At 40.3% G+C, this 25,633-nt stretch overlaps 1 protein-coding gene across 3 annotated transcripts in view; it reads right to left on the reverse strand.

Moving 5' to 3' along the window:
- SPG11 (SPG11 vesicle trafficking associated, spatacsin) overlaps window positions 1–25,633 on the reverse strand; it is a 101,846-nt gene that overhangs the window by 67,791 nt on the left and 8,422 nt on the right. For all 3 annotated transcript variants that reach the window (XR_008514121.2, XM_024232354.3, XM_054532744.2), the window contains exons 5-8: window positions 22,522–22,659; window positions 21,883–22,331; window positions 19,246–19,391; window positions 3,277–3,409 (exon numbers count right to left, since the gene is read on the reverse strand). Coding sequence is in view for 2 of the 3 variants with exons in the window: in XM_024232354.3 (XP_024088122.2) it covers window positions 3,277–3,409; window positions 19,246–19,391; window positions 21,883–22,331; window positions 22,522–22,659 (866 nt within the window). In the remaining variant the exon portion in view is untranslated. The remainder of the gene's footprint in view (window positions 1–3,276; window positions 3,410–19,245; window positions 19,392–21,882; window positions 22,332–22,521; window positions 22,660–25,633) is intronic.

A 25,633-nucleotide genomic window follows, 5' to 3' on the forward strand; every position in this document is an offset into this window, starting at 1 on the left:
TTCCTGTTTGTCTCAGCACTCCTCCCACTGCCCCCCGTGGATTACATCTGTGAGATGTATGAGAATTATGGGAAACGGGTTTTCCCCCTAGGGGGGCAGGTAAGGCTATTCCCAGTGCTTCTCATTCCGGCTCCATCTCCACCCTTTAGAGCTGAGCAGTGCAGGTGAGAGCGGAATGAGGAGAAATCACTAACCACCAAACAACGGAAGTGAATAATGACTCTACAACTGCTGATGGAGCCCTGCTCAATATCAAAAACTAGGCCTTTTTCTATAAATTTAAGCAGTTTTTAAAACATCAGAGCATTAGAAAAGCTGGCAATTCAAGAAAGAGGAGACCAAACTCTGCACTCAAAACAAAATAGAATGTGTGTTTTTGTTTTTGTTTTTTTGAGACAGCGTTTCACTTGTCTCCCAGGCTGGAATGCAATGGAGCGATCTTGGCTCACTGCAACCTCTGCCTCCTCCCTTCAAGCGATTCTCCTGCCTCAGCCTCCCGAGTAGCTGGGATTACAGGCATGCACCACCACACATGGCTAATTTTTGTATTTTTAGTAGAGATGGGGTTTCACCCTGTTGGTCAGGTTGATCTCGAACTCTTGATCTGGTGATCCACCCATCTCGGCCTCCCAAAGTGCTGGGATCATAGGCGTGAGACATTGCACCCAGTCTGAGAATGTGTTTTTAAAAGAAAATGTCTTTCCACCATATATGAGATTTAGGAAGAAAAAAAAGAAAACATCCAGTTCATTTTCTCAGTGAAAGCTAATACTACATCAGTGGAAAAACAGCAGGTTGTAATTTTCTCCATGTAAGTAGACTACAAATTGATATAACTTTTGAAGGACAATTTATCAAGGTGTTTAAAAATATAAATTGTGCATACTCTTAAACCTGGAAATTCCAGGTCTAGAATTTAACAATAAATTCTAGTAATATAAGTAAATGATTATATAGATGTGAAATTACACACACATACAGCATTTCTAGCACACTGTTAATAGCTAAGAACTAGAATAAATCTAAATGTCTAACAGGAGTTTGGCTTGGTAAATTATGGTACAGCCCATACAATGAAATTCTATGTCATCATATTTAGTAAGTATATATTATTAACAAGAAAGATGTCTATAGTATAAAGTGGGGAAAAAACACAGATTATAAAACCGTATTTACAGAGTGTCAAAGGACAAAATTACAACAAATTTAGATTAAAGATCTCAATTGGTTTTATTGCAACTCTAGAATGCGGCAACAATTTCATAACATGGAAAAGGTGTTCTAGTGAGCTGAGCAGAAGGGGTTGGCTTTATAGACATGGAAGAGCTGAAGAAAGCAGAAGCAAAGAAAAAAGAGCATATTCGTTGTTTCAAAGATACTTTTTTTGTAAGATGAAGAGAGACAGAATAATACAAAAATACTGACTATTTAACATGAAACTACTTCAGGCTTTTTTTTTTTTTCAATTAAAAATAGAGGCAGAGTCTCACTATGTTGCCCAGGCTGGTCATGAACTCTTGGTCTCAAGTGATCCTCCCGCCTGGGCCTCCCAAAGTGTTGGGATTATAGGTGTGAGCCACTGCACCCAGCTTGTTTTTTTTTTTTTTTTTTTTTTGAGACAGAGTCTCACTCTGTTGCCCAGATTAGAGTGCAATGGTGTGATGACGGCTCACTGCAGCCTCAACCTCCCAGGCTCAAGCAATCCTCCTACCTCCCTTTCCTGAGTAGCTGAGACCACACATGCACACCACCACACACAGCTAATTTTTAAATTTTTTGTAGAGGTAAGGTTTCACTATGTTACCCAGGCTACTTGGCTACTTTCAAACTCCTGGGCTCAAGAGATCCTCCCGCTTCAGCCTCCCAAAGTGCTGGAATTATAGGCATGAGCCACTGCACCTGGCCTACGTTACTTCTTTTACATAAGGATTATATCACAGGAACTTCATTATCATGCTGATTGAAGATTGAAACTGGACTGTTGGGGATTATTGGCTCTCTCCTAATTTCTCCCAATGTCAGAAGACCACCTTATTTTAAGTTTGATGCTATGGAACTTTAGCATAGTTGACTCCATTTTGATTTCTGTTCTGGTCTGATGGGGCCTAGTACAGCTCACACCAAAACAATGGTCTCCTGTAATTTTTATTTAACAAGGGGAAAATATACTTTATTACCCTGTTGTTCTAAGGAGAGAATTTACATGGCTACCTGGTCCAAGAATAAAAGTTAGGCTTCCTATTTATTAAAAAGGAAAGTCAAAATCTTGAAAAGTGTTGGTAATGTGGCAAAAAAGCAGAGAAGTCTGGGTGAATTTTTTTTTTTTTTTTTTGAGACAGTCTTACTTTGCAACCAGGCTGAAGTGCAGTGGCACAATCACAGATCACTGCAGCCTAGACCTCCCAGACTCAAGCAATCCTCAGCCTCAGCCTTCCAAGTAGTTGGGACTATGGACGCGCCATCATGCTCAACTAATTTCTAAAATTTTTTTGTAGAATGGGGTCTTGCTATGTTCCCCAGACTGGTCTCAAACTCCTAGACTCAAGCGATCCTCCCACCTTGGCACCTAAAGTGTTAGGATTACAGGGAGAGCCACTGCATCCTACCAAAAATTCTTATAACAAATCCTAATCCACAACTCGGAAAGCCACACTGTCAATACACATCTCAGATGGTTGCAAGGGCAGGCAATTTTCCAAATAAATGTTTTTCTGTCGTGTATAAAACCGTCTTGAATTTGAAAGATTGCCTCTTCCTTGCATACTAAAAATACAGAGTTCAGTAAAAGATATGAGCAATAAATAGCCCATATAGTATGACGACATTTACAGAATCTGATAATACTGCCAAATTTCCACAAAGTTGTCCAGGCATGGTGGCTCACGCCTGTAATCCCAGCACTTTGGGAGCCAGAGGATTGTTTGAGCCCAGGAGTTTGAGACCAGCCTGGCAACACAGTGAGACCCCATTCTCTACAAAGAATAGCTGAGTGTGGTGGCACACACATGTAGTCGCAGCTACTGTAGTAGGCTGAGGTGGGAGGATTGCTTGAGTCCAGGAGGTGAGGCTGCAGTGAGCTGTCATCACACCACCACACTCCATCTCAAAAAAAAAAAAAAAAAAAAAAAAAAAAAGAAAGTTTCCAAAAAGTATATAAAATCCCATGACTAAGTTTTGGCAAGTAAATGAGTCACCAGAAAACACAACATCATACTTTGAAAGTTATTAAGAAGATCAAATGATAAATACAAACATAGAAATCTTTATTCCACTTACTTCTTAAATATAAATGGGATGACAAGTGATCAAACTGATCAGATACAGAAGACTTTGAGGATGGATTAAAAAGATTTTCCTTGCTCTTCAAAAAGAAATTTACTGTGTCCAGCTGACGATTTTCTATCCCGGCCTGAAATGAGGAGGAAAATAAAAATCAGAAAAAAATTACAATAGGAAAAAAAATCAGGATTCAGATTTTTAAACAAACTTTAGAATTTAATGTGGTGAGACTACAGGAGACAAAAGACTGCATGAATATGTGGGCTCCAGTGAGGATTTTGACAATGACTGATTATGCAATCTGGGGCAAGACTCTGTAATCTTTCTTTTCCTTTCTTTTTTTTTTGAGTCAGAGTTTTGCTCTTGTTGCCCAGGCTGGAGTGCAATGGCATGATCTTAGCTCAATGCAACCTTTATCCCTCAGGTTCAAGAGATTCTCCTGCCCCAGCCTCCCGAGTAGTTCAGATTACAGGTGCCCGCCACCATGTCCGGCTAAATTTTGTATTTTTAGTAGAGACAGGGTTTCACCGTGTTGGCCAGGCTGGTCTCGAACTCCTGACCTCAAATGATCCACCTGTCTTGGCCTCCCAAAGTGCTGGGATTACAGGTACGAGCCACTGCGCCTGGCCCAATTTCTGCTTCAATAGAAACAGGAGGTTTTTAGACTACAAAACCTTTCCAGCTCTAACATTTTATAATTCTACAACAATTCAAAGCTAAATATTAGGGATTACCCTTACAATTAAGTTATATTCTATTTGAATTAAAATGTTATGGCAGTACAATATAAAGTCCTACTCTGTCACCCAGGCTGAGGTACAGTGGCATGATCTCGGCTCACTGCAACCTCTGCCTGCCCAGCTTAAGTGATTCTCGTGCCTCAGCCTCCGGAGTAACTGGGACTACAGGCATGCACCACCACACCCAGCTAATTTTTTTTTTTTTTTTTGTATTTTTAATAGAGACGGGTTTCACTGTGTTTGGCTAGGCTAGTCTTGAACTCCTGGCCTAGACTGATCCACCCAACTCGGCCTCCGAAATTGCTGGGATTACAGGCATGAGCCACTGCGCCCAGCTAGATTCTCAGTTGTCTTTTTTGAGACAGTCTTGCTCTGTCGCCCAGGCTGGAGTGCAGTGGTTTGATCTTGGCTCACTGCAATCTCCGCCTCCCGGGTTCAAGTGATCCTCCCACCTCAGAGTCCCAGGTAGCTGGGATTACAAGTCTGAACCACTACACTCAGCTAATTTTTGTATTTTTAATAGAAATGGGGTTTCACCATGATGGCCAGGCTGGTCTCAAACTTCTGACCTCAGGTGATCCTCCCGCCTAGGCCTACCAAAGTGCTGGGATTACAGGCATGAGCCATCGCACCTGGCTGCATTCCATATTTTTAATAAACAAAAATAAAATAAACGTATTTTTTTTTTAAGTATGATGGCCAGGTGTGGTGGCTCATGCCTGTAATCCCAGCACTTTGGGAGGTCGAGGCAGGTGGATCAGCTGAGGTCAGGAGTTCGAGACCAGCCTGGCTAACATGGTGAAACCCCATTTCTACTAAAAATATAAAAATTAGCCAGGGGTGGTGGCAGGCACCTGTACTCTCAGCTACTCAAAAGGCTGGGGCAGGAGAATCGCTGGAACCTGGGATGTGGAGGTTGTGGTGAGCTGAGATCATACCACTGTACTCCAGCCTGGGCAGCACAGCAAGATGGTGTCTCAAAAAACAAAAACAAAAACAAAAGAGCATGTGGCCTGAGAAGCCTAAAATATTTACTGTCTGATCCTTTACAAAGTTGGTGGGGCACAGTGGCTCATGCCTGCAATCCCAGCACTTTGGGAGGCTGAGGCGAGAAGATTGCTTGAGCCCAGGAGTTTGAGACCAGCCTGGGCAACATAGTGAGACCTTGTTTCTAAAAAGGTTTTAGTAAAGACCTTGTCTCTACTAAAAAAAAAAATAAAAAAGCAGCTGGGTATGGTGGCGCACACCTGTAGTCCTAACTACTGGGGATGCTGAGGCAGGAGGGTCTCTTGAGCCCAAGAAGTTGAGGCTGCAGTGAGCTGTGACTGCGTCACTGTACTGCAGCCTATGCAACCCTGTCTCAAAAAAAAAAAAAAAAGAAAAAAGAAAAAAAAAAAGCCAGGTACGGTGGCTCACTCCCGTAATCCCAGCATTTTGGGAGGCTGAGGTGGGTGGATCACCTAAGGTCAGGAGTTCAAGACTAGCCTGACCAATATGGTGAAACCCTGTCTTTACTAAAAATACAAAAATTAGCTGGGTGTGGTGGTGTGCACCTGTAATCCCAGCTATTTGGGAGGCAGAGACAGGAGAATCACTTGAACCTGGCAGGCGGAGGTTACAGGGAGCCCAGATTGCGCCACTGCACTCTAGCCTGAGTGACAGAGCGAGACTCCACCTAAAAACAAAAAAAGAAAGAAAAAGAAAAATTTGCCACTCTTAGCATAAAGCATTGTGCATAAGAATCACCTGGAGAATTTGTCAAGCTGTGGACTGCAAAACCCTGCCCCTAGACTTTCTAATTCAATAGATATTAGGAGGGGCCTGACAATTTGCATTTGTAATCTATAGGTCATGGTGAGCTGCTGGTCCAGAAACCAGATTTTGAGAGCCAATGGGCCAAAGTTCTGGATGTTAATATACCAAGGGAGGTGAGACATATTGGTGGGAGTTATGTTGGAGGAAGAAAAAACAGGACAAACCTAGGGTCCATGTGAGGTGATACCAACCAAAAAAAGATAAACTAGAAAAAATTACTGGCCCCAGAGGAAACTATAAACAAACTATGCCTTTGTTCTGAGTGATGGGAGTAAAAACTAAATTATCAATGAATAGAATATTCTTGTTCTTATGATATATATACTAAAGTACTTAGAGTGAAGGATTATAAAGTTTGCAACTTTAAAATGGTTAAGCAAAAAACAAAAAAAAAAAGGTACAATTAAAACAAATGTGGTTTCATCCTGGCTACCATGGTGAAACCCCGTCTCTACTAAAAAATACAAAAAATTAGCCGGGTGTGGTGGCGGGCGCCTGTAATTCCAGCTACTCAGGAGGCTGAGGCAGGAAAATAGCGTGAACCTGGGAGGCGGAGCTTGCAGTGAGCCGAGATCATGCCACTGCACTCCAGCCTGGGTAACACAGTGAGACTCTGTCTCAAAAAAAAACAAAAAACAAAAAAAACAAATGTGGTTTGGGAGGCAGGCAGGTCACTTGAGGTTAGGAGTTTGAGACCAGCCTGGCCAACATGGTAAAACCCCACCTCTACTAAAAATACAAAAATTAGCCAGGCGTGGTGGTGCACACCTGTAATCCCAGCTACTCGGGAGGCTGAGAGAGGAGAATCGCTTGAACCCAGGAGGCAGGGGTTGCACTGAGCAGAGATCGCATCATTGTACTCCAGTGTGGGCAACAGAGCAAGACTCCATCTCAAAAAAAAAAAAAAAAATACACAAATGTGGTAAAATGTTAATAGTTGGTCAATCTAGGTGAAATTTAACTTAATGTTCATTTTACTAATTTTTGAAGTTTTTCTATAGATTTAAAAATTTTCAAAATCACACATATAAAAACAATGACCAAATAGTAATTCTAAAAATAAAAATTTAAATTAGAAACAGATGTGTTTAATAGCAGATTAGATACAGGTGAAGAAAGAATTAGTGCACTGGGAGATATGAAGAAATTATCCACAATGTACCAAAGTCTCATAGTGGTTAAGAAGGATTGAGCAAAGTGTCAACAGTCTAACTACTTCTGATTGAAAGACCAATGTGACAAATGGAAGATATATATATATATTTTAAAATTATTATTATTATACTTTAAGTTTTAGGGTACATGTGCACAATGTGCAGGTTAGTTACATATGTATACATGTGCCATGCTGGTGCGCTGCACCCATTAACTTGCCATTTAGCATTAGGTATATCTCCTAATGCTATCCCTCCCCCCTCCCCCCACCCCACAACAGTCCCCAGAGTGTGATGTTCCCCTTCCTGTGTCCATGTGTTCTCATTGTTCAATTCCCATCTATGAGTGAGAACACGCGGTGTTTGGTTTTTTGTCCTTGCGATAGTTTACTGAGAATGACGATTTCCAATTTCATCCATGTCCCTACAAAGGACATGAACTCATCATTTTTTATGGCTGCATAGTAATCCATGGTGTATATATGCCACGTTTTCTTAATCCAGTCTATCATTGATGGACATTTGGGTTGGTTCCAAGTCTTCGCTATTGTGAATAGTGCTGCAATAAACATACGTGTGCATGTGTCTTTATAGTAGCATGATTTATAGTCCTTTGGGTATATACCCAGTAATGGGACGGCTGGGTCAAATGGTATTTCTAGTTCTAGATCCCTGAGGAATCGCCACACTGACTTCCAAAGATACATTTTGTTTTCCTTTTTTTCTTTGGAGACAGGATCTCACTCTGTTGCCCAGGCTGGAGTGCAGTGCCTCAATCTCACTCAGTGCAACCTCCACCTCCTGGGTTCAAACGATTCTCCTACCTCAGCCTCTCAAGTAGCTGGGATTACAGGTGTGAGCCACCATACCCGGCTAATTTTTTTGTATTTTTAGTAGAGATGGGGTTTTGGCATGTTGGCCAGGCTGGTCTCAAACTCCTGGCCTCAAGTGATCTGCGCACCTCGGCCTCCCAAAGTGCTAGGATTACAGGTGTGAGCCACTGCGCCTGGGCTGGAAAATACGTTTTCAATTTTCAAGCACATGGAACTTTTATTAAAACTGAGTAATCATGTGCCACGTAACAATATTTCACTCAACAACTGGTACAATGGTGGTTCCCATAAGATTATCGTAGAGCTGAAAATTCCTACAGCCTATTATTTACTATGCTATACTTTCATTATTTTAGAATGTACTCCTTATTTCTTTTTTAAGCTGGCTATAAAACAGCCCCAGGTAAGTCCTTCACAGTATTCCAGAAAAAGGCATATGAGACGATAGCTCCATGCATGTTACTGCCTCTGAAGATTGTCTTGTGGGACAAGATGTAGAGGTGGAAGACAGTGACTATCGATGATCCTAGGCCTAGGATATGTATGTGTTTGTGTCTTCATTTTCAGCAAAAAGTTTAAAAAGCAAAATAAATGGTGAAAAATGAACCTAAATACATAACAATGTCTAATGTGGTTAAAAAAATAAAACACAACAATAACATGAATAGGCTAAGAGTAAATGAAGTTAAAGCATTCAACGGATCTGTATTATTCAAAACAATTAGTTATTAACTATAGATCTGAGCTGGGTGTGGTGACTCACGCCTGTAATCCCAACACTTTGGGAGGTTGAGGCGGGTGGGTCACTTGAGGTCAGGAGTTCAAGAGCAGCCTGCCCAACATGGTGAAATGCCTCTACTAAAAATACAAAAAATTAGCTGGGCATGGTGGCAGGTGCCTGTAATCCTAGCTACTCAAGAGGCTGGGGCACAAGAATCGCTTGAACACAGGAGGTGGAGGCTATGGTGACCCAAGATCGTGCCACTGCACTCTAGCCTGGGCGACAGAGCAAGACTCCATCTCAAAAAAAAAACAAACAAACAACAACAACAAAAACACAAAAAAAACCGCACACACACAACAAAAAAACAAACTTTAGATCTGATAATTTAAGTATGTACATTATATTTCCTAGGATAGCTTCTTAAAGAACAGAAAGTGAATAATTTCTAAACTAGTATAGAGCACAAAGGAGCTCCTGGAGTGCTTATGATGTTTTATTTCTTGACCTGGATGGTGGTTACAAGAGTTTTTGCTTGATAATTATTTGTTGGCCAGGCGCAGTGGCTCACGCCTGTAATCCCGGCACTTTGGGAGGCCGAGGTGGGTGGATCACGTGAAGTCTTGAGTTCAAGACCAGGCTGGCCAACATGGGGAAACCCCGCCTCTATTAAAAATACAAAAATCAGTTGGGCGTGGGGGTGCATGCCTGTAATCCTAGCTACTAAGGAGGCTGAGGCACGAGAATCGCTTGAACCCGGGCTGTGGAGGTTTCAGTGAGCCAAGATTGCACCACTATACTCCAGCCTGGGCGACAGAATGAGACTGTCTCCAAAAAAATAATAACTATTATTATTTGTTAAACTGTATTCTGCGTACATTTTTACACATTGTATTTCACAATACAAAAAAAATGTATTAATGTGGTTCATTACAGTAACAAATTAAAGGAGATTATTCATATGATTATCTCAATAGATACAGAATAGGCATTCAATAAAATCCAATACCCATTCATGATAAAACCTCATAGCAGGGAACATAAGGGAACTTAACCTTACAAAGGGTATCTTAAAACACACACACACACAGAGACACACACACACACACACACACACACACAGAGAGAGAGAGAGAGAGAGAGAGAAAGATGGAGAGACAGAGAGAGAGAGCGTGTGCGCTCTACTCAGGAATAAGATAAAGATTACTTCTGGATAATGTTATACTAGAGATCCTAGTACCTCAATTAAGAAAAAAGGTGGTGGCTAGGCGTGGTGGTTCACACCCGTAATCCCAGCACTTCTGAAGGTCGAGGAGGGAGGATTGCTTGAGCTAGGAATTTAAGACCAGTCTGGGGCACATGGCCAAACCCTGTCTCTACAAAAAATAAAAAAATTAGCTGAGTGTGGTGGCGTGCAACCATAGTCCCAGCTACTCAGAGGCTCACATGGGAGTATCCCTTGCAACTGGGAGGCGGAGGCTGCAGTGAGCCAGGACTATGCCACTGCACTCCATCCTAGGTGACAAAGTGAGACCTGGTCTCAAAAAAAAAAAGTGCTAAAAAGTACATACAAGGATTTGAAAAGATGAAAGAAAACTATATTATTCTGATATTATATGTATATTAACTATATAGAAAACTCAATAAAATCTAACATAAATTATTAGGATTAATTTAACAAATTTGCTGGATATAAAAATCAACACACAAAAATTAATTATATTTCCTTATACTGTCAATTAACAAAATGCAATTTAAAAAATACCACTTAGGGTCAGGCATGGTGGCTCACACCTGTAATCCTAGCACTTTGGGAGGCCGAGGCGGGCAGATCATGAGGTCAAGAGATCGAGACCAACCTGGTTAACACAGTGAAACCCCGTCTCTACTAAAAATACAAAAAATTAGCCAGGCGTGGTGGCATGTGACTGTAGTCCCAGCTACTCGGGAGGCTGAGGCAGGAGAATCGCTTGAACCCAGGAGATGGAGGTTGCAGTGAGCCGAGATCACATCACTGCACTCCAGCCTGGGCGACAGAGTGAGACTCCATCCCCAAAAAAAAAAAAAACACTTAGAATGAACAATAAATACAGTATTTAAATATACGCACAACACACACACCAAAAATAAAGGAAAAGATGCCAAGCTTTTAATGGAAAAATTGTAAAAATTGTAATGTTTTATTGAAAGACATAAATAAAGACCTGCCCCGCCCCCAAAATGACAAGAGAGACTATGGATATAAAGATTAAATATCCTAAAGATGCCATTTCTTCCCAACTTGATATATAGATTTAATGTAATTCTAATATAAATCCTAACAATTTTTCATGAAACTTGACAAGCTAATCCTAAAAAGTAAAGATTAAGGAACAGACAACAATAAAGGCACCCCTGAAGAATAAGGGAATTTGCCCTAATTAAAATCCTCGATAATAAAGGCAAGATGGAATTGGCCTAAGGAAAGACCTATGAACAGAATAGAGAGGTCAAAAACAAATTCATGCATATGTGGAAACTTAATATATGACACTCAAGACATTTCAGATCAGCAGTAAAAGACAGGACTTTTTTATTTTTTATTTTTTGAGGCGGAGTCTCATTCTGTCGTCAGGCTGAAGTGCAGTGTCGTGATCTTGGCTCACTGCAACCTCCGCCTCCCAGGTTCAAGTGATTCTCCTGCCTCAGCCTCCTGAGTAGCTGGGAATACAGGTGTGCACCATCATGCCCAGAAATTTTTGTATTTTTAGTAGAGATGGGGTTTCACCATGTTGGCCAGGATGGTCTCGATCTCTTGACTTTGTGATCTGCCTGCCTTGGCCTCCCAAAGTGCTGGGATTACAGGCTTGAGCCACCGCACCTGGCCAGGACTTTTCAAGAAAGTGCTGAGACAAATGGTTATCGGTATGGGAAAAAATTAAAATAGCCCATATCATGTATAAGTTTTAAATGGATAAAGAACTTAAATGTGAAAATCATAATTTATAGCTGGGTATAGTGGTAGGTGCCTGTAATCCCAGCTACTTGGAAGGCTGAGGCAGGAGAATGGCTTGAACCTGGGAGGCAGAGATTGCTGTGAGCTGAGATCTCTCCACTGCATTAAAAAAAAATTCATAATTGAAAAACTTTTAGGAGAAAACAAAAACTACATAATTTAAGGATAGATGTCACAAATAGCATTAGTCATAAAGGAAAAGACTGATTAATTAAATTCCATTAAAATTAAGAACTATATTAAAGATTCCACGAATTAAGTAAAAAGACAAGCCACAGACTAGAATACATCCACCACACAAACAACAAAGAATTGGTATCTAGAGAATATCCAACACTACAAACCAATAAGAAAAAGAATAATACCCCAAAAGAAAAATATGCAAAAAACTTGAACAGTTACTTATGAAAGAAAAAAAATCCAAATATCTTACACACACACACACACACACACACACGCTAAACCTTAATCAGGTAAATGCAAATGAAAATCCATCATACCATCATACTGGAAAAAATGTTATAAATCAAGTGCTGGCAAGAACATCAAGAACATGCAACAATGAGAACCCATACACTGCTGGTGAGAGCATAAACTGATAAAACAATTTTGGAAAACTAGAGTATTATCAATAAAATTAAAGATATGCATGCCGTATGATCAAGCAATTCTGCTTTCACCCTAGAGACACTCTTGCACATGTGCTGCAGCAGATACATGAGAAACTTTACAGCAACACTGCTTGTTAACAGAAAAAAAAAAAAAAAGGAAACAACATAAAGCTGGATAAAGACATATTATACAGTGGGATACTATACAGCAGTGAAACTGAATAACTATAGTTATATACATTAAACATGGTTGAATCAAAAAAACCATGTTAAGTCTCAAAAAATATATATACAGTGCCAGGCATGGTGGCTCACACCTGTAATCCCAGCACTTTGGGAGGCTGAGGCAGGAGGATCACCTGAGGTCAGAGTTTGAGACCAGTCTGGCAAATATCGTGAAACCCCATCTCCACTAAAATACAAAAAGTTGCCAGGTGTGGTGGCACGTGTCTGTAATCCCAGCTACTCAGGAGGCTGAGGCAGGAGAATCGCTTGAACCCAGAAGGCAGAGGTTGCAGTAAGCTGAGATAGCTCCACTGCACTCCAGCCTGGGTGACAGATTAAGACTCCGTCTCAAAAAAAAAAAAAGGAAAGAAAGAAAAGAAAAGAAAAAAAAATATATATGTAAAATATATATATACACACACACACACACACACACACACAGTGATTCCATTTTATGCAAAATTCAACATTAGCTACAACTAAATAGCATTATTTGGGGATACATTTATATGCAGAAAAATAAAGAAAATCATGAGAATGGTTCAAAATTTCAGAATGGCTGGGCATGGTGGCTTATGCCTGTAATCCCAGTGCTTTAAGAGACCAAAGCAGGAAGATTGCTTGAGGCCAAGAATTCGACACTCACCTGGGACACAAAGCAAGATTCCACCTCGACAAAAAAAAAATAATAACAAATAATAAAAATTATCTGGGTGCAGTTGTATGCACCTGTAGTCCCAGCTACTTGGGAGGCTGAGGCAGGAGGATCACTTGAGCCCAGGAATTCAAGGTTACAGTGAACTATGATCACACTACTGCACTCCAACCTGGGTGACAGAACAAGACCCTGTCTCATTAACAAATAAATAAATAAAATTTCAGAAGAGTGGTTAATTCTGAGGCCAGGCAAGGTAAGGGAATAGGATCAGGGCAGGGCATACACATTCAAAGATATCCATGATATTCTATTTCTTGCCTTGATGGTGGATACAAGAATATTTGTTTTATTATTGTTATCACTTAAAATATATATTACTCATTCATTTTTATGTAGGAGGAGACCAGGGCCAAAGCAATGTTGTATATACAATGCAATACTAATTAAATTCACACAGAGACATGTGCACTGTGTAAGGGGAGAGGCACTATGTGAATTAAAATCCTGGTGCTACCACCTATGCCCATGTATAGCTGAATTAGATTTCCTAACCTCTTTGTGCTTCAGCTTCCTGATCTATAAAATGGGGCTAACAGTATTAACCCTACAGAGTTAATAAGAAAATTAATGAGATAACACTTGTCTATTATTAACATAGAAAAAATAACTATAAGGAAATAACACCCAAATAGTAAACATGATTACTTCTGGATGGTAGATATACAAAAGACTTAATTATTTTTCTTACAATGATATTTTAGAGTATATAAAAATAAGTTTTTCAACAAATGGTGCAGGGACAACTGAAGATCCACAAAAGAATGCAAAAGAATGAAGTTGGCTTCCTCCTTCATACCATATAAGAAATTGAACTTAAAGTGCATAATAAACCTAACTGTAAGAGCTAAAACTATAAAAGTCTTGTAAGAGTAAATCTGCACCATCTCAGATTAGGCAATGCTTTCTCAGATTCAACACCAAAAGCAAAAATGACCCCCTCATCCCCCTAAAAAAGATACACTGACTTCATAAGACTAAAACACTTTTGTGTTTCAAAGGACACCATCAAGAAGGTGAAAAGCCAAAAAAACTGAGGAGGAACTCCTCCCCAACTCATTCTATGAGGCCAGCATCATTCTGATACCAAAACCTGGCAGAGACACAACGAAAAGAGAAAACCAGGCCAATATCCTTAATGAATATAGATATAAAAATTCTCTGGCTGGGAGTGGTGGCTCACGCCTGTAATCCCAGCACTTTGGGAGGCCGAGGCGGGCGGATCAAGAGGTCAGGAGTTCGAGACCATCCTGGCTAACACGGTGAAACCCCGTCTCTACTAAAAACACACACAAAAAAAATTAGCTGGGTGTGGTGGCGGGCGCCTGTAGTCCCAGCTACTCAGGAGGCTGAGGCATGAGAATGGCGTGAACCCAGGAGGCGGAGCTTGCAGTGAGCCGAGATCGTGCCACTGCACTCCAGCCTGGGCGACAGAGCGAGACTCCATCTTGAAAAAAAAAAAAAATTTTCCACAAATTACTAGTGAACTGAATCCAGCAATACATCAAAAAGCTAATCCAACAGAATCAAGTAGGCTTTATCCCTGGCATGCAAGACTCGTTCAACATATGCAATCAATAAATGTGATTCATCATATAAACACAGAAGTAAAAACAAAAACCATTGCTTGCTCGTCAAGTAATCCTCCCTTCAACATCCCTTCATGTTAAAAACCCTCAACAAACTAGGCATTGAAGAAACATATCTCAAAATATCAAGAGCTATTTACGAAAAACCCATAGCCAACATCATACTAAATGGGCAAAAGCTGGAAGCATTCTCTGTGAGAACCATAACAAGACAAAAATGTCTACTCTCACCACTCCTGTTCACCATAGTACTGGATGTCCTAACCAGAAAAATCAGGCAAGAGAAAGAAATAAAAGGCATCCAAATAGGAACAGAGGAAGTAAAACTATCTCTGTTTGCAGCTGACATGATTCTATACCTAGAACACCCCATAGTCTCTGTTCAAAAGCTCCTGGATCTGATAAACAACTTTGGCAAAGTTTCAGGATACAAAATCAATGTTAAAAAAAAAAGTCAGCAGCATTTCTATACACCAACAATGTTCAAGCTGGGAGCCTAATAAAGAATGCAATCCCATTCACAAAAGTCACCGAAAGAATAAAATACCTAGAAATACAGTTAGAGAGATGAAAGATCTCTACAATGAGAATTACAGAACAATGCTGAAAGAAATCAGAGATGACACAAACAAATGGAAAAACATCCCATGCTCATGGGTAGGAAGAATCAATATTGTTAAAATGGTCATACTGCCCAAAGCAATTTACATATTCAATGCTATTCCTATCAAACTACCAATGACATTCTTCACAGAATTAGAAATAACTATTTTAAAATTCACACGGATCCAAAAAAGATCCTGAATAGCCAAAGCAATCTTATGCAAAAAGAACAAAGCTAGAGACATCATCACTTCTCGGCCTTTTGTCTAAGAACAATTGTAGCTGCAGACTTCACATTACCTGACTTCAAACTATACTACAAGGCTACAGTAACCAAAACAGCATAGTACTGGTACAAAAGCAGACACACAGACCAATAGAACAGAACAGAGAGCCCAGAAATAAAGGCACACACCTACAGCCATCTGGTTTTCCACAAAGTTGACAAAAACAAACAATGGGCAAAGAACTCCCTATTCAATTAATATGCTGGGATAAAAGCCTAGCCATATGCAGATGATTGAAACTGAACCCCTTTCTTACACCATATACAAAAATCAACTCAAGTTTGATTAAAGATTTAAAAGTAAAACCTAAAACTATAAAAACCTTGGAAGATAACCTAGAAAATACCATTCTGGACATAGGCCCTGGCAAAGATTTCATGACAAGGACACCAAAAGCAATTGCAACAAAAACCAAAAATTGACAAATGGGACCTAATTAAACTAAAGAGCTTCTGCATAGCAAAATAAACTATCAATAAACAGACAACCTAGAGAATAAGACAAAATATTTGCAAACCATGCATCTGACAAACGTCTAATATCCAGAATCTATAAGGAACTTAAACAAATTAACAAGCAAAAAATAACCCCATTAAAAAGTGGGCAAAGGACATGAACAGACACTTTTCAAAAGAAGACATACACATGACCAACAAGCATATGAAAAAATACTCAATATCACTTATCATTAGAGAAATGCAAATCAAAACCACAACGAGATACCATCTCACACCAGTCAGAATGGCTATTACTAAAAAGTCAAAAAATAACAGGTGCTAGCGAGGTTGCAGAGAAAAGGGAAAGCTTATACAACGCTGGTGGGAACGTAAATTAGCTCAGCCATTGTGGAAAGCAGTTTGGCGATTTCTCAAAGAACTTAAAGCAGAACTATCATTCAACCCAGCAATCCCATTATTGGGTATATAACCAAAGGAATATAAATCATTCTACCATAAACATACCTGCACACATATATTCCTCACAGCATTATTGACAATGGCAAAGACAAGGAATCAACCTAAATGCCCATGATTGGCATTTAGGTTGGCAAACTAGTGTATTAGTCTGTTCTCACACTGCTACAAAGATACTACCTGAGAAGGGAGGTTTAATTGACTCACAGTTCTGCATGGCTGGGAGGCCTCAGGAAACTTACAATCATGGCAGAAGGTGAAGGGGAAGCAAGGCCATGTCTTATATGGTGGCAGAAGAGACAGCACAGGGGAAAACTGCCACTTTTAAACCATCAGATCTCTTGAGAACTCACTATCAGGAGAACAGCATTGGGGAAACTGCTCCCATGATGCAATCACCTCCCTCCCTTGACACATGGGGATTACAATTCAAGATGAGATTTGGGTGGGGACACAGCCAAACCATATCAATTGGATAAAGAATTTGTGATACATATACACTATGGAATACTATGCAGCCATAAAAAAGAGCGAGGTCATGTCCTTTGCAGCAACATGGATGGAGCTAGAGGCTATTATCCTAAGTGAACTAATGCAGGAACAGAAAACCAGATACTGGGTGTTCTCACTTATAAGTGGGAGCTAAACACAGTACACATGAACAAAAAAAAGAGAATAATAGACACTGGGGCTTACTTGAGGGTGGAGGCTAGGAGGAAGGTGAGGATTGAAAACTGCCTATCAGGTACTATGCTTATTACCTGAGTGATGAAATAATCTGTACACCAAACCCCCATGATATGCAATTTACCTATGTGACAAACCTGCAAATGTACCCCTGAACCTAAAATAAAAGTTAAAAAAATTTTAAAAAGGTGAAATAACAATCTAAAGAATGGGAGAAAGTATTTGTAAATCATGTATGTCATAGGGTCTAGCATCCAGAATGTATACAGAACTCTTAGAACTCAATAAAAAGACAACCTAATTTAAAAAGGGGCAAAGTAATTCGACAGACATTTCTCCAAAGAAGACACACAAATAGCCAATAAGCATATGAAAACATGTTCAACATGTTTAGTCATTAGGAAAATACAAATGAAAACCACAATGAGATGCCATTTCATTTTGACTTCACACTAACTAGGATGGCTGCAATAAAAAACAAACAATAACAAGTGTTAGCTAAGATGTGCAGCTAGCAGAACCCTCATACATTGCTGATGGGAATGTAAAATGGTGCAGTCACTGTGGAAGTTTGGGGATTCCTCAAAAATAATAAATGACCCAGTAATTCCACAGCTAGGTATATACCCCAGAGAAATGAAAACATATGTCAACACAAAAACTTGTACACAAATGTCCACAGCAGGATTATTCATAATGGCTAGAAAGTGGAGACAACCCAAATGTCCATCAGCTGATGAATGGATAAACAAAATGCAGTATATATTGATACAATGGAATATTCAGCCATAAAAAGGAATGAAGTTGTAGTGACACATGCTACAATATGGATGAACTTTGAAAACATGCTAGGTCAAAAGATGCCTGTCACAAAGGTCACATATTTTATAATTCAATTTACATGAAATGTCCAGAATAGAAAAATCCAGTCAGAAAGTAGATTGGTGTTTAAGACTTGGAGACAACAGGAAATAGGGAGTGGCCACTAATGGTTAGGGAGTTTCTTTTTGAGGTGATGAAAATGTTCTAGAATTAGTGGTGATGGCTGCACAACTCTGAATATACCAAAGGCCATTGAATTGTACACTTTAAAAGGGTGAATTTTATGGGTATGTGATTTATATCTCAATAAAGCTGTCATTTAAAGAAACTGGCACATAACATTATTAACTTCAGGGACTGTGTAGTATAGCAGAAGGTACCCTGCCCTTGATTCTAGCTCCTGTCTTTATTAACATGGCTCTGGGTCACCCACTCAATCACTGAAAGCCTAAGTTTCTTCATCTGCAAAATAAAAAGAATATAAACTACCCAATTTGTCTCATGTGGTTGTTTTGGGACAAAATTAGATATTCCATGTAAAAGAGTGTTTGTGAATTATAAAATGCTACATAAATTCAGGTTATGCCTCTTCTGAAGTTGGATTAGAATAGTAGGAAGCAGGCTGGGTGCAGTGGCTCACTCCTGTAATCCCAGCACTCTGGGACACAGCAGGTGAATCACTTGAAATTAGGAGTTCGAGACCAGCCATGCCCAACATGGCAAAACCCTGCCTCTACCAAAAAATACAAAAATTAGCTGGACATGGTGGTGCGTGCCTGTAGTCCCACCTACTGGGGAGGCTGAGGTAGGAGAATTGCTTGAACCTGGGAGGCGGAGGTTGCAGTGAGCTGAGATTGCACCACTGCACTCCAGCCTGGGCAATAGAGTGAGACCCTGCGTCAAAAAAAAAAAAAAAAAAAAAAAGTAGGAAGCATAAGGTAGGAATAAAAGATCATTACTGTTCAAGCTTTCCATAGCTTATTTCCACTTCATTTAGTCTCATCAGCTTAATGTTGCCTCCATTTCCTGTACCTTTTTCTTATCATTTACTATAATCTTATATCTTTTAAAGCCAAAAAGGGTAAACTGCTAAGCACAGTTAGGGTAATGAAACAGCCAGAATTGTTTAAATAGCTATGCAAAGGCTACATTCTTTTTGCTGCTAAATTAAATGAATTCTCTCAAATCCTAAATCGAATAAAAGTATATAACACAAAATAATTAAGTAATGTTCTTGGGCATTTAATTCTGTTACCTCTAGTGCATGTATGGGAATTGAGCACCTCCCCCAGCCATTGAGATGACAAAGAGTGTCCACAGTGCTGGCACTTCCATGGATCATGAGCCTGTTTAAAAACTCTTCTTGAGTCAAACCAAACAAAATCAGAGAGAGTCCATTCTCTACAGGAAAAATAAAAGTTAGCTTTAACAAATTAGATTAGATCTTAGGATTATGATTTAGGAATTGATTTTTAATTACCCAATACTTCAGTACTATAATTACAAATATATTTACTGGACATCATGTACTATAATGATCTTAACTCATCATGGTTTTTCAACATTTTTATAGGAGAGTTTTGTGGGTTTTTCCTTTTTAGAGACAGAGTCTCCCTCTGTTGCCTAGGCCAGAGGGCAGTGGTGTGATCATAGTTCACTGCAGCCTCAGACTCCTGGGCTCAAGCAATCCTCCCACCTCAGCCTCCAGAGTTGCTGGAATTACAGTTTCATGCCATCACACCCAGCTAATTTTTAAAAAACTGTTTTGCTAATTTAAAAATTTTTTAAAATTGTTTTGTAGCAATAGGGTTTCACTTTGTTTCCCAGGCTGGTCTCAAACTCCTGGCTTCAAGTAATCCTCCCACCTTGGCCTCCCAAATGCTTTGATTACAAGCGTGAGCCACTGCACCCACCAAGAAAATTTGTCTTTAAAACACTGACCACAAGGCAAATTCTTATAAGAGCAATCCATTTTATGAAATAGCACTAAATTAGCCAGGCACAGTGGCTCCTGCCTGTAATCCCAGCACTTTGGGAGGCGGAGGTGGGCAGACCACCTGAGGTCAGGAGTTTGGGACCAGCCTGGCCAACATGGTGAAACCCTGTCTCTACCAAAAATAAACAAAAATTTAGCCAGGTGTGGTGGCAGACGGCTGTAATCCCAGCTACTTGGGAGGCTGAGGCAGGAGAATCACTTGAACCTGGGAGGCGGAGGTTGCAGTGAGCCAGATCACACCACTGCACTCCAGCCAGGGACACAAGAGTGAGACTCCATATGAAAAAAAAAAAAAAAAAAGCACTAAACCCCACATTTCTACTTTATATTATCTTGCATAATCAATCCTGGAACTTTAATCATTTACGGATGTCAGATTTCTGGTTTACTATTATAAAATAAAATAATTCATAGCATATTCCTGACACATAGAAATACATGATTACCAAAATTTGGGTATAGAAGAAACACGGTTAATTCCAATCAGGACATTCAATACCTTTGCAGAAGATGAATTATGCGGTGAATGAATGCGTATCTGAAATACCAAAATGTCCCATGCGTACAGGGGCAAAGCAGGTAGTGAGAGAAGTGCAAGAAAAACCTATTCAGAAACAAAATGGCTCAGGCCAAGCATGGTGGCTCACACCTGTAATCCTAGCACTTTGAGAGGCCAAGCTGGGAGGATCACTTGAGCTCAGGAGTTTGAGACCAGCCTGGGCAAGGTAGTGAGACCTCATCTCTATTAAAAAATAAAAGTACAGCCAGGTGTGGTGGCTCACACCTGTAATCCCAGCACTTTGGGAGGCTGAGGCAGGTGGACTGTTTGAGGTCAGGCGTTTGAGACCAGCCTGGCCAACACAGTGAGACCTTGTCTCTCCTAAAAATACAAAAATTATCTGGGCGTGGTGGTGCGTGCCTGTGGTCCCAGCTACTCTGGAGGGAGGTGGAGGTTGTGGTGAGCCAAGATTGCACCACTGCACTCCAGCCTGGGCGACAGAGTGACACTGTCTAAAAAAAAAAAAAAAAAAAAAAAAAAGTAAATTAAAAAAAAAAGAGAGAAATAAAATGGCCCATCTAAGAGAACAATTGAAACTCAGCTCCAACCCATAAGTTACTATGCAGGAATGCAGACCCAGTGTTGCCAGATCTTATAATTTCTTTTTTTTTTGAGACGGAGTCTCGCTCTGTCTCCCAGGCTGGAGTGCAGTGGTGCAATCTCGGCTTACTGCAACCTCCGCCTCCCAGATTCAAGCAATTCTCCTGCCTCAGCCTCCCATGTAGCTGGGACTACAGGTGCCGGCCACCACGCAAGGCTAATTTTTGTATTTTTAGTAGAGACGGTGTTTCACCATATTGGTCAGGCTGGCCTCGAACTCCTGACCTCAGGTTATCCATCTGCCTCAGCCTCCCAAAGTGCCGGGATTCCAGGCGTGAGCCACCGCACCCAGCAGATCTTACAATTTTTCAGTTACAGCTGGAAATTAGAATTTGTGCGAAATCCTCTCATTCTGAATGTTTATAATCTTTTTTAAAAGCCTAGACATTGCAAGCCAAGCAAAATAAATATGCAGTTCATACATGGCCCATGAGCAGCTAGCTTACAACCTCTGCTTGTGAAGTCAAATGAAGACTCTTTGGGTTAAAAATAATAATAATAATAAACTTCATTTCTCTCATACTTTCTCTTAGTATCTTAGCATTTAGCTGGGCAGAAATGACGTTAATTAAAAGCCAAACATATGAGACACTATTACCAAGAAAAACAAGAAACTTCCTCTATAAACAATTACAATACCACTTAAAGGCAAGAGCAGGCACTGAGGCAGAAGTAAAACACAGTAGGAAAGCATACATCTCAGCAATGGATTTCAATCTAATACAAGACAGTCTCACCTGTCAAAACAAAGCACAGTTGCTGGTCTCCACTACTGTCTACAGGAATACACTTTGTGCCAAGGGAAAAACACTGCATGCCCTGGGTCTCCAAATCCCAGAGGGTAATGGTATAGCCCATCCTTTCCACTTCCCAAGTAAACAGTGCAGTGAATCCTGTCACAGACACACATTTAAGCTCTATGGGTTCCTCTTGTTCGCTGATGTGCATTATTTTCCATGATCTTCCTGGATCACTGGTCTTGGCATGATCTTTCTGTAGAACATTATATTGCCCGTGCATTATGTCCTGTGGAATGAAAGCCCAGCTCTGCACACTTGTACTGTGGTTACCAGATTTAGGTGACTCCAAATGCAAAATATCCTGGAACCATGGAGCACAACAGGAAACCTCCAGTTTGGATTTCTTTATTGTTTCATTCAATGATGATAGCTGGGCTTTCCAAGACCTGGAAAACCAAGTAAAATACAACTTAACACCTGTCACAGTAAAAGGCACTATGTAAAACACTAAACCAGGGCAAAGATGTTCTTAAGAAAAAAAAGTATCTATCAAATAAAGACCTTTAATGAAAGGGTACAGTGTCAGCATGATAAAAAATAAGAACAATAAACTAAATGAAAAGGAAGTTTCTGTACCTATCAATTTGGAAGGAAAACTTGGTCAGTTTCATGTTGTAGGCAGAGTTAACAGGATCATCTTCGTCTATGCCCTTAGGTCCTTGAATAGGAAGGTCTTCTAGTATTCTTTCACACAGTAGGTGTCCTGGGTGTTGCCTACATTTAAAAATAATGATAGCCATATGAAAAAATGATGATCAAACCCAAATTTGTGTTACTATTGCTCCTGTTAAAAATAAGAGATTACAGAGAAGGAATAGTACAACAAATTCCGCAGAAAGGAACTTCTTATCTCCCTTGCTTGTGCCACAGTAATAGAGTGAACTGTAAGAATTTTACTCTATTAAGGGCAGTTAGCTTGATAAAGCAATAAGAACACTTACTGTCTACTGTATATTTCAGATGTTATGCTAAACACTTCACACAAACTCTTATTTAAGCCTCTCAACAACCCTGTGAGGTAAATATAACCCCATCTTATAGATATGGAAACTAAGGTTCAGAAACACTTTGAAACAGACTAATGTGACTATCAAGTCTGGTTGTTTTTTTTTTTTTGAGACAGAGTCTCACTGTGTCACCCAGGCCGGAGTGCAGTGGCGCAATCTCAGCTCACTGCAACCTCTGCCTTCTGGGTTCAAGCGATTCTCCTGTCTTAGCCTCCCGAGTAGCTGGGACTATAGGTGCATGCCACCATGGCTGGCTAATTTTTGTATTTTTAGTAGAGACGGGGTTTTACTATATATTGGCCAAGCTGGTCTCAAACTCCTGACTTCCAGTGATCTGCCTGCCTCTGCCTCCAGTCCAGATTTTAAAATTACTCATTATACTGCCACCACAAAGTAAGATTTAGGCTGAGACCAGAGGAATGCATAAGAACTAGAAAGCAAAGTATGTGTGTGGGTATAGGTGGGAGAGTATATGTGGAAAAGGGGGCTGTTACATTTGAGAAAGAAGGCAAGGGTGGCTAATGTATAGAAAATGAGAAGTAAGACGGAATGGGATGAGGCTAGAAAGATGGTTCAGGGCCCCATAGGCTATTAAGAATTTTAAACTTTTATCTGAGGGGGAAAAGGAACCTGAAGAAGGCTTTTAAGCAGAAAAGCAATATGAACAGATGCAGAAGAGTAGCTAGGGGAAGAAGGGGAAGGATTTTATCTCCTCGAACACTTACATTATTAAATATTAATCCTTTAAACAACTTGAAGGTAATTTGTTGACACAACCATATGACACTGTCCCAGGATGATGATGAAAAGAAGTTAGAGAAGGTAGGGCGAAAATGAGAAGATGCATGAGAAAACAGTTTCCCCACCAACAAAATAAAAGGTAGATACCCCTGCCCCAGATGTTAATGCCTGGCTACACCTCTGATAAAATATGCATTTTAACAACATCACTCTTAGCTACTCTATTGTGGATGGATTTGAGGGGTTAAGAATAGGCATGAGGAGATCAAGTAGGAGACTATTAAAATAGTTCTTAAATTAAGAGATGATGGTGGCATAGAGTGACGACAGAAGAGGTGAGAAAAGTGGACAAACATTTAGGAGACAGAATGGCTAGGACCTGATGATTAAGTGGATGTGGATCTAATACCAAAAAGAAGTTGGAGATACAGTAGTTCCCTCTTATCCACAGCGGATACATTCAAGACACACAGTAGGTACCTGAAACTGCAGATAGTACCAAACCCTATACATACAGTTGACCCTTGAATATCACAGGTTTGAATTCCATGGGTCCACTTATATGATATTTTTTTTTGCAAAAATATATTGGAAAAATTTTTAGAGATTTGCAACAATTTGTTTAAACTCACAAATGAACCATGTAGCCTAGAAATATATTTTTTTCAGACAGGGTCTTGCTCTGTTGCCCAGGCTGGAGTGCAGTGGTGCAATGACAGCTCAGTAGCCTTGATCTCCTGGACTCAAGCAATCCTCCTGCCTCAGTCTCCAGAGTAGCTGAGACCACAGGCATGTACTACTATGCCCAGTTTAGCCTAGAAATATTTTTAAAATCAAGATTAAGTCAGGTATGTCATGAATGCATAAAAGTTACGTAGTTACTACTCTATTTTATCATTTTCTACCATAAATTATGCACAAATTGGCTGGGCATGGTGGCTCATGCCTGTAATCCCAGTACTTTGGGAGGCTGAGGCAGGTGGATCGCTTGAGGTCAGGAGTTCAAGACCAGCCTGGCCAACATGGCGAAACCCTGTTTCTACTGAAAATACAAAAATTAGCTGGGCGTGGTGGCACATGCCTGTAATCCCAGCTACTTGGGAGGCTGAGACAGGAGAATCACTTGATCCCAGGAGGCGGAGCTTGCAGTGGGCCGAGACTGCACCACTGCACTCCAACCTTGGCAACAGAGCAAGACTCCATCTCAAAATTAAAAAAAAACCCCACAAACTTATTATAAAAAGTTAAGATTGGCTGGGTGCGGTGGCTCACGCCTGTAATCCCAGCATTTTTGGGAGGCCAAGGTGGGCGGATCACCTGAGGTCATAAGTTCAAAACCAGCCTGGCCAACATGGTGAAACCCCATTTCTACTAAAAATACAAAAAATTAGCCAGGCGTGGGTGGTCGGTAATCCCAGCTACTCAGGAGGCTGAGATAGGAGAATCGCTTGAACCCAGGAGGCGGAGGGTGCAATGAGCTGAGATCGCATCATTGCACTCCATCCCGGACAAGAGCGAAACTCCATCTCAAAAAAGAAAAAAAAAAGTTAACATTTATCAGAACCTATGTACACATTTACAGACTGTACATGATACCATTCGAAGCCAAAGAAAATGTAAACGAATGTCAAGATGCAGTATTAAATAACTGCATATAATTAGCTGTAGTATATACTGTACTGCTGTAATAATCTCATAGCCACTTCCTGTTACCATTGCAGTGAGCCCTAATGTTGTAAGTATCTGCTTAAAATGCCATGTGATACTAATAATCTCTGTGTGAGTAGTTCTTCTCTCCAGTAAATTGTGTATCACAGTAAAAAGTGATCTCTCTAGCTGGCACGGTGATGTGAACGTATAGTCCCAGCTACTTGGGAGGCTGAGTTGGAGGACTGCTTGGGCCCAGGAGTTAGAGTCCAGCCTGGACAACATAGCAAGAT

The sequence above is a fragment of the Pongo abelii genome, chromosome 16 (genome assembly GCF_028885655.2).
Source record: "Pongo abelii isolate AG06213 chromosome 16, NHGRI_mPonAbe1-v2.0_pri, whole genome shotgun sequence".
Taxonomy (NCBI): Eukaryota; Metazoa; Chordata; class Mammalia; order Primates; family Hominidae; genus Pongo; species Pongo abelii.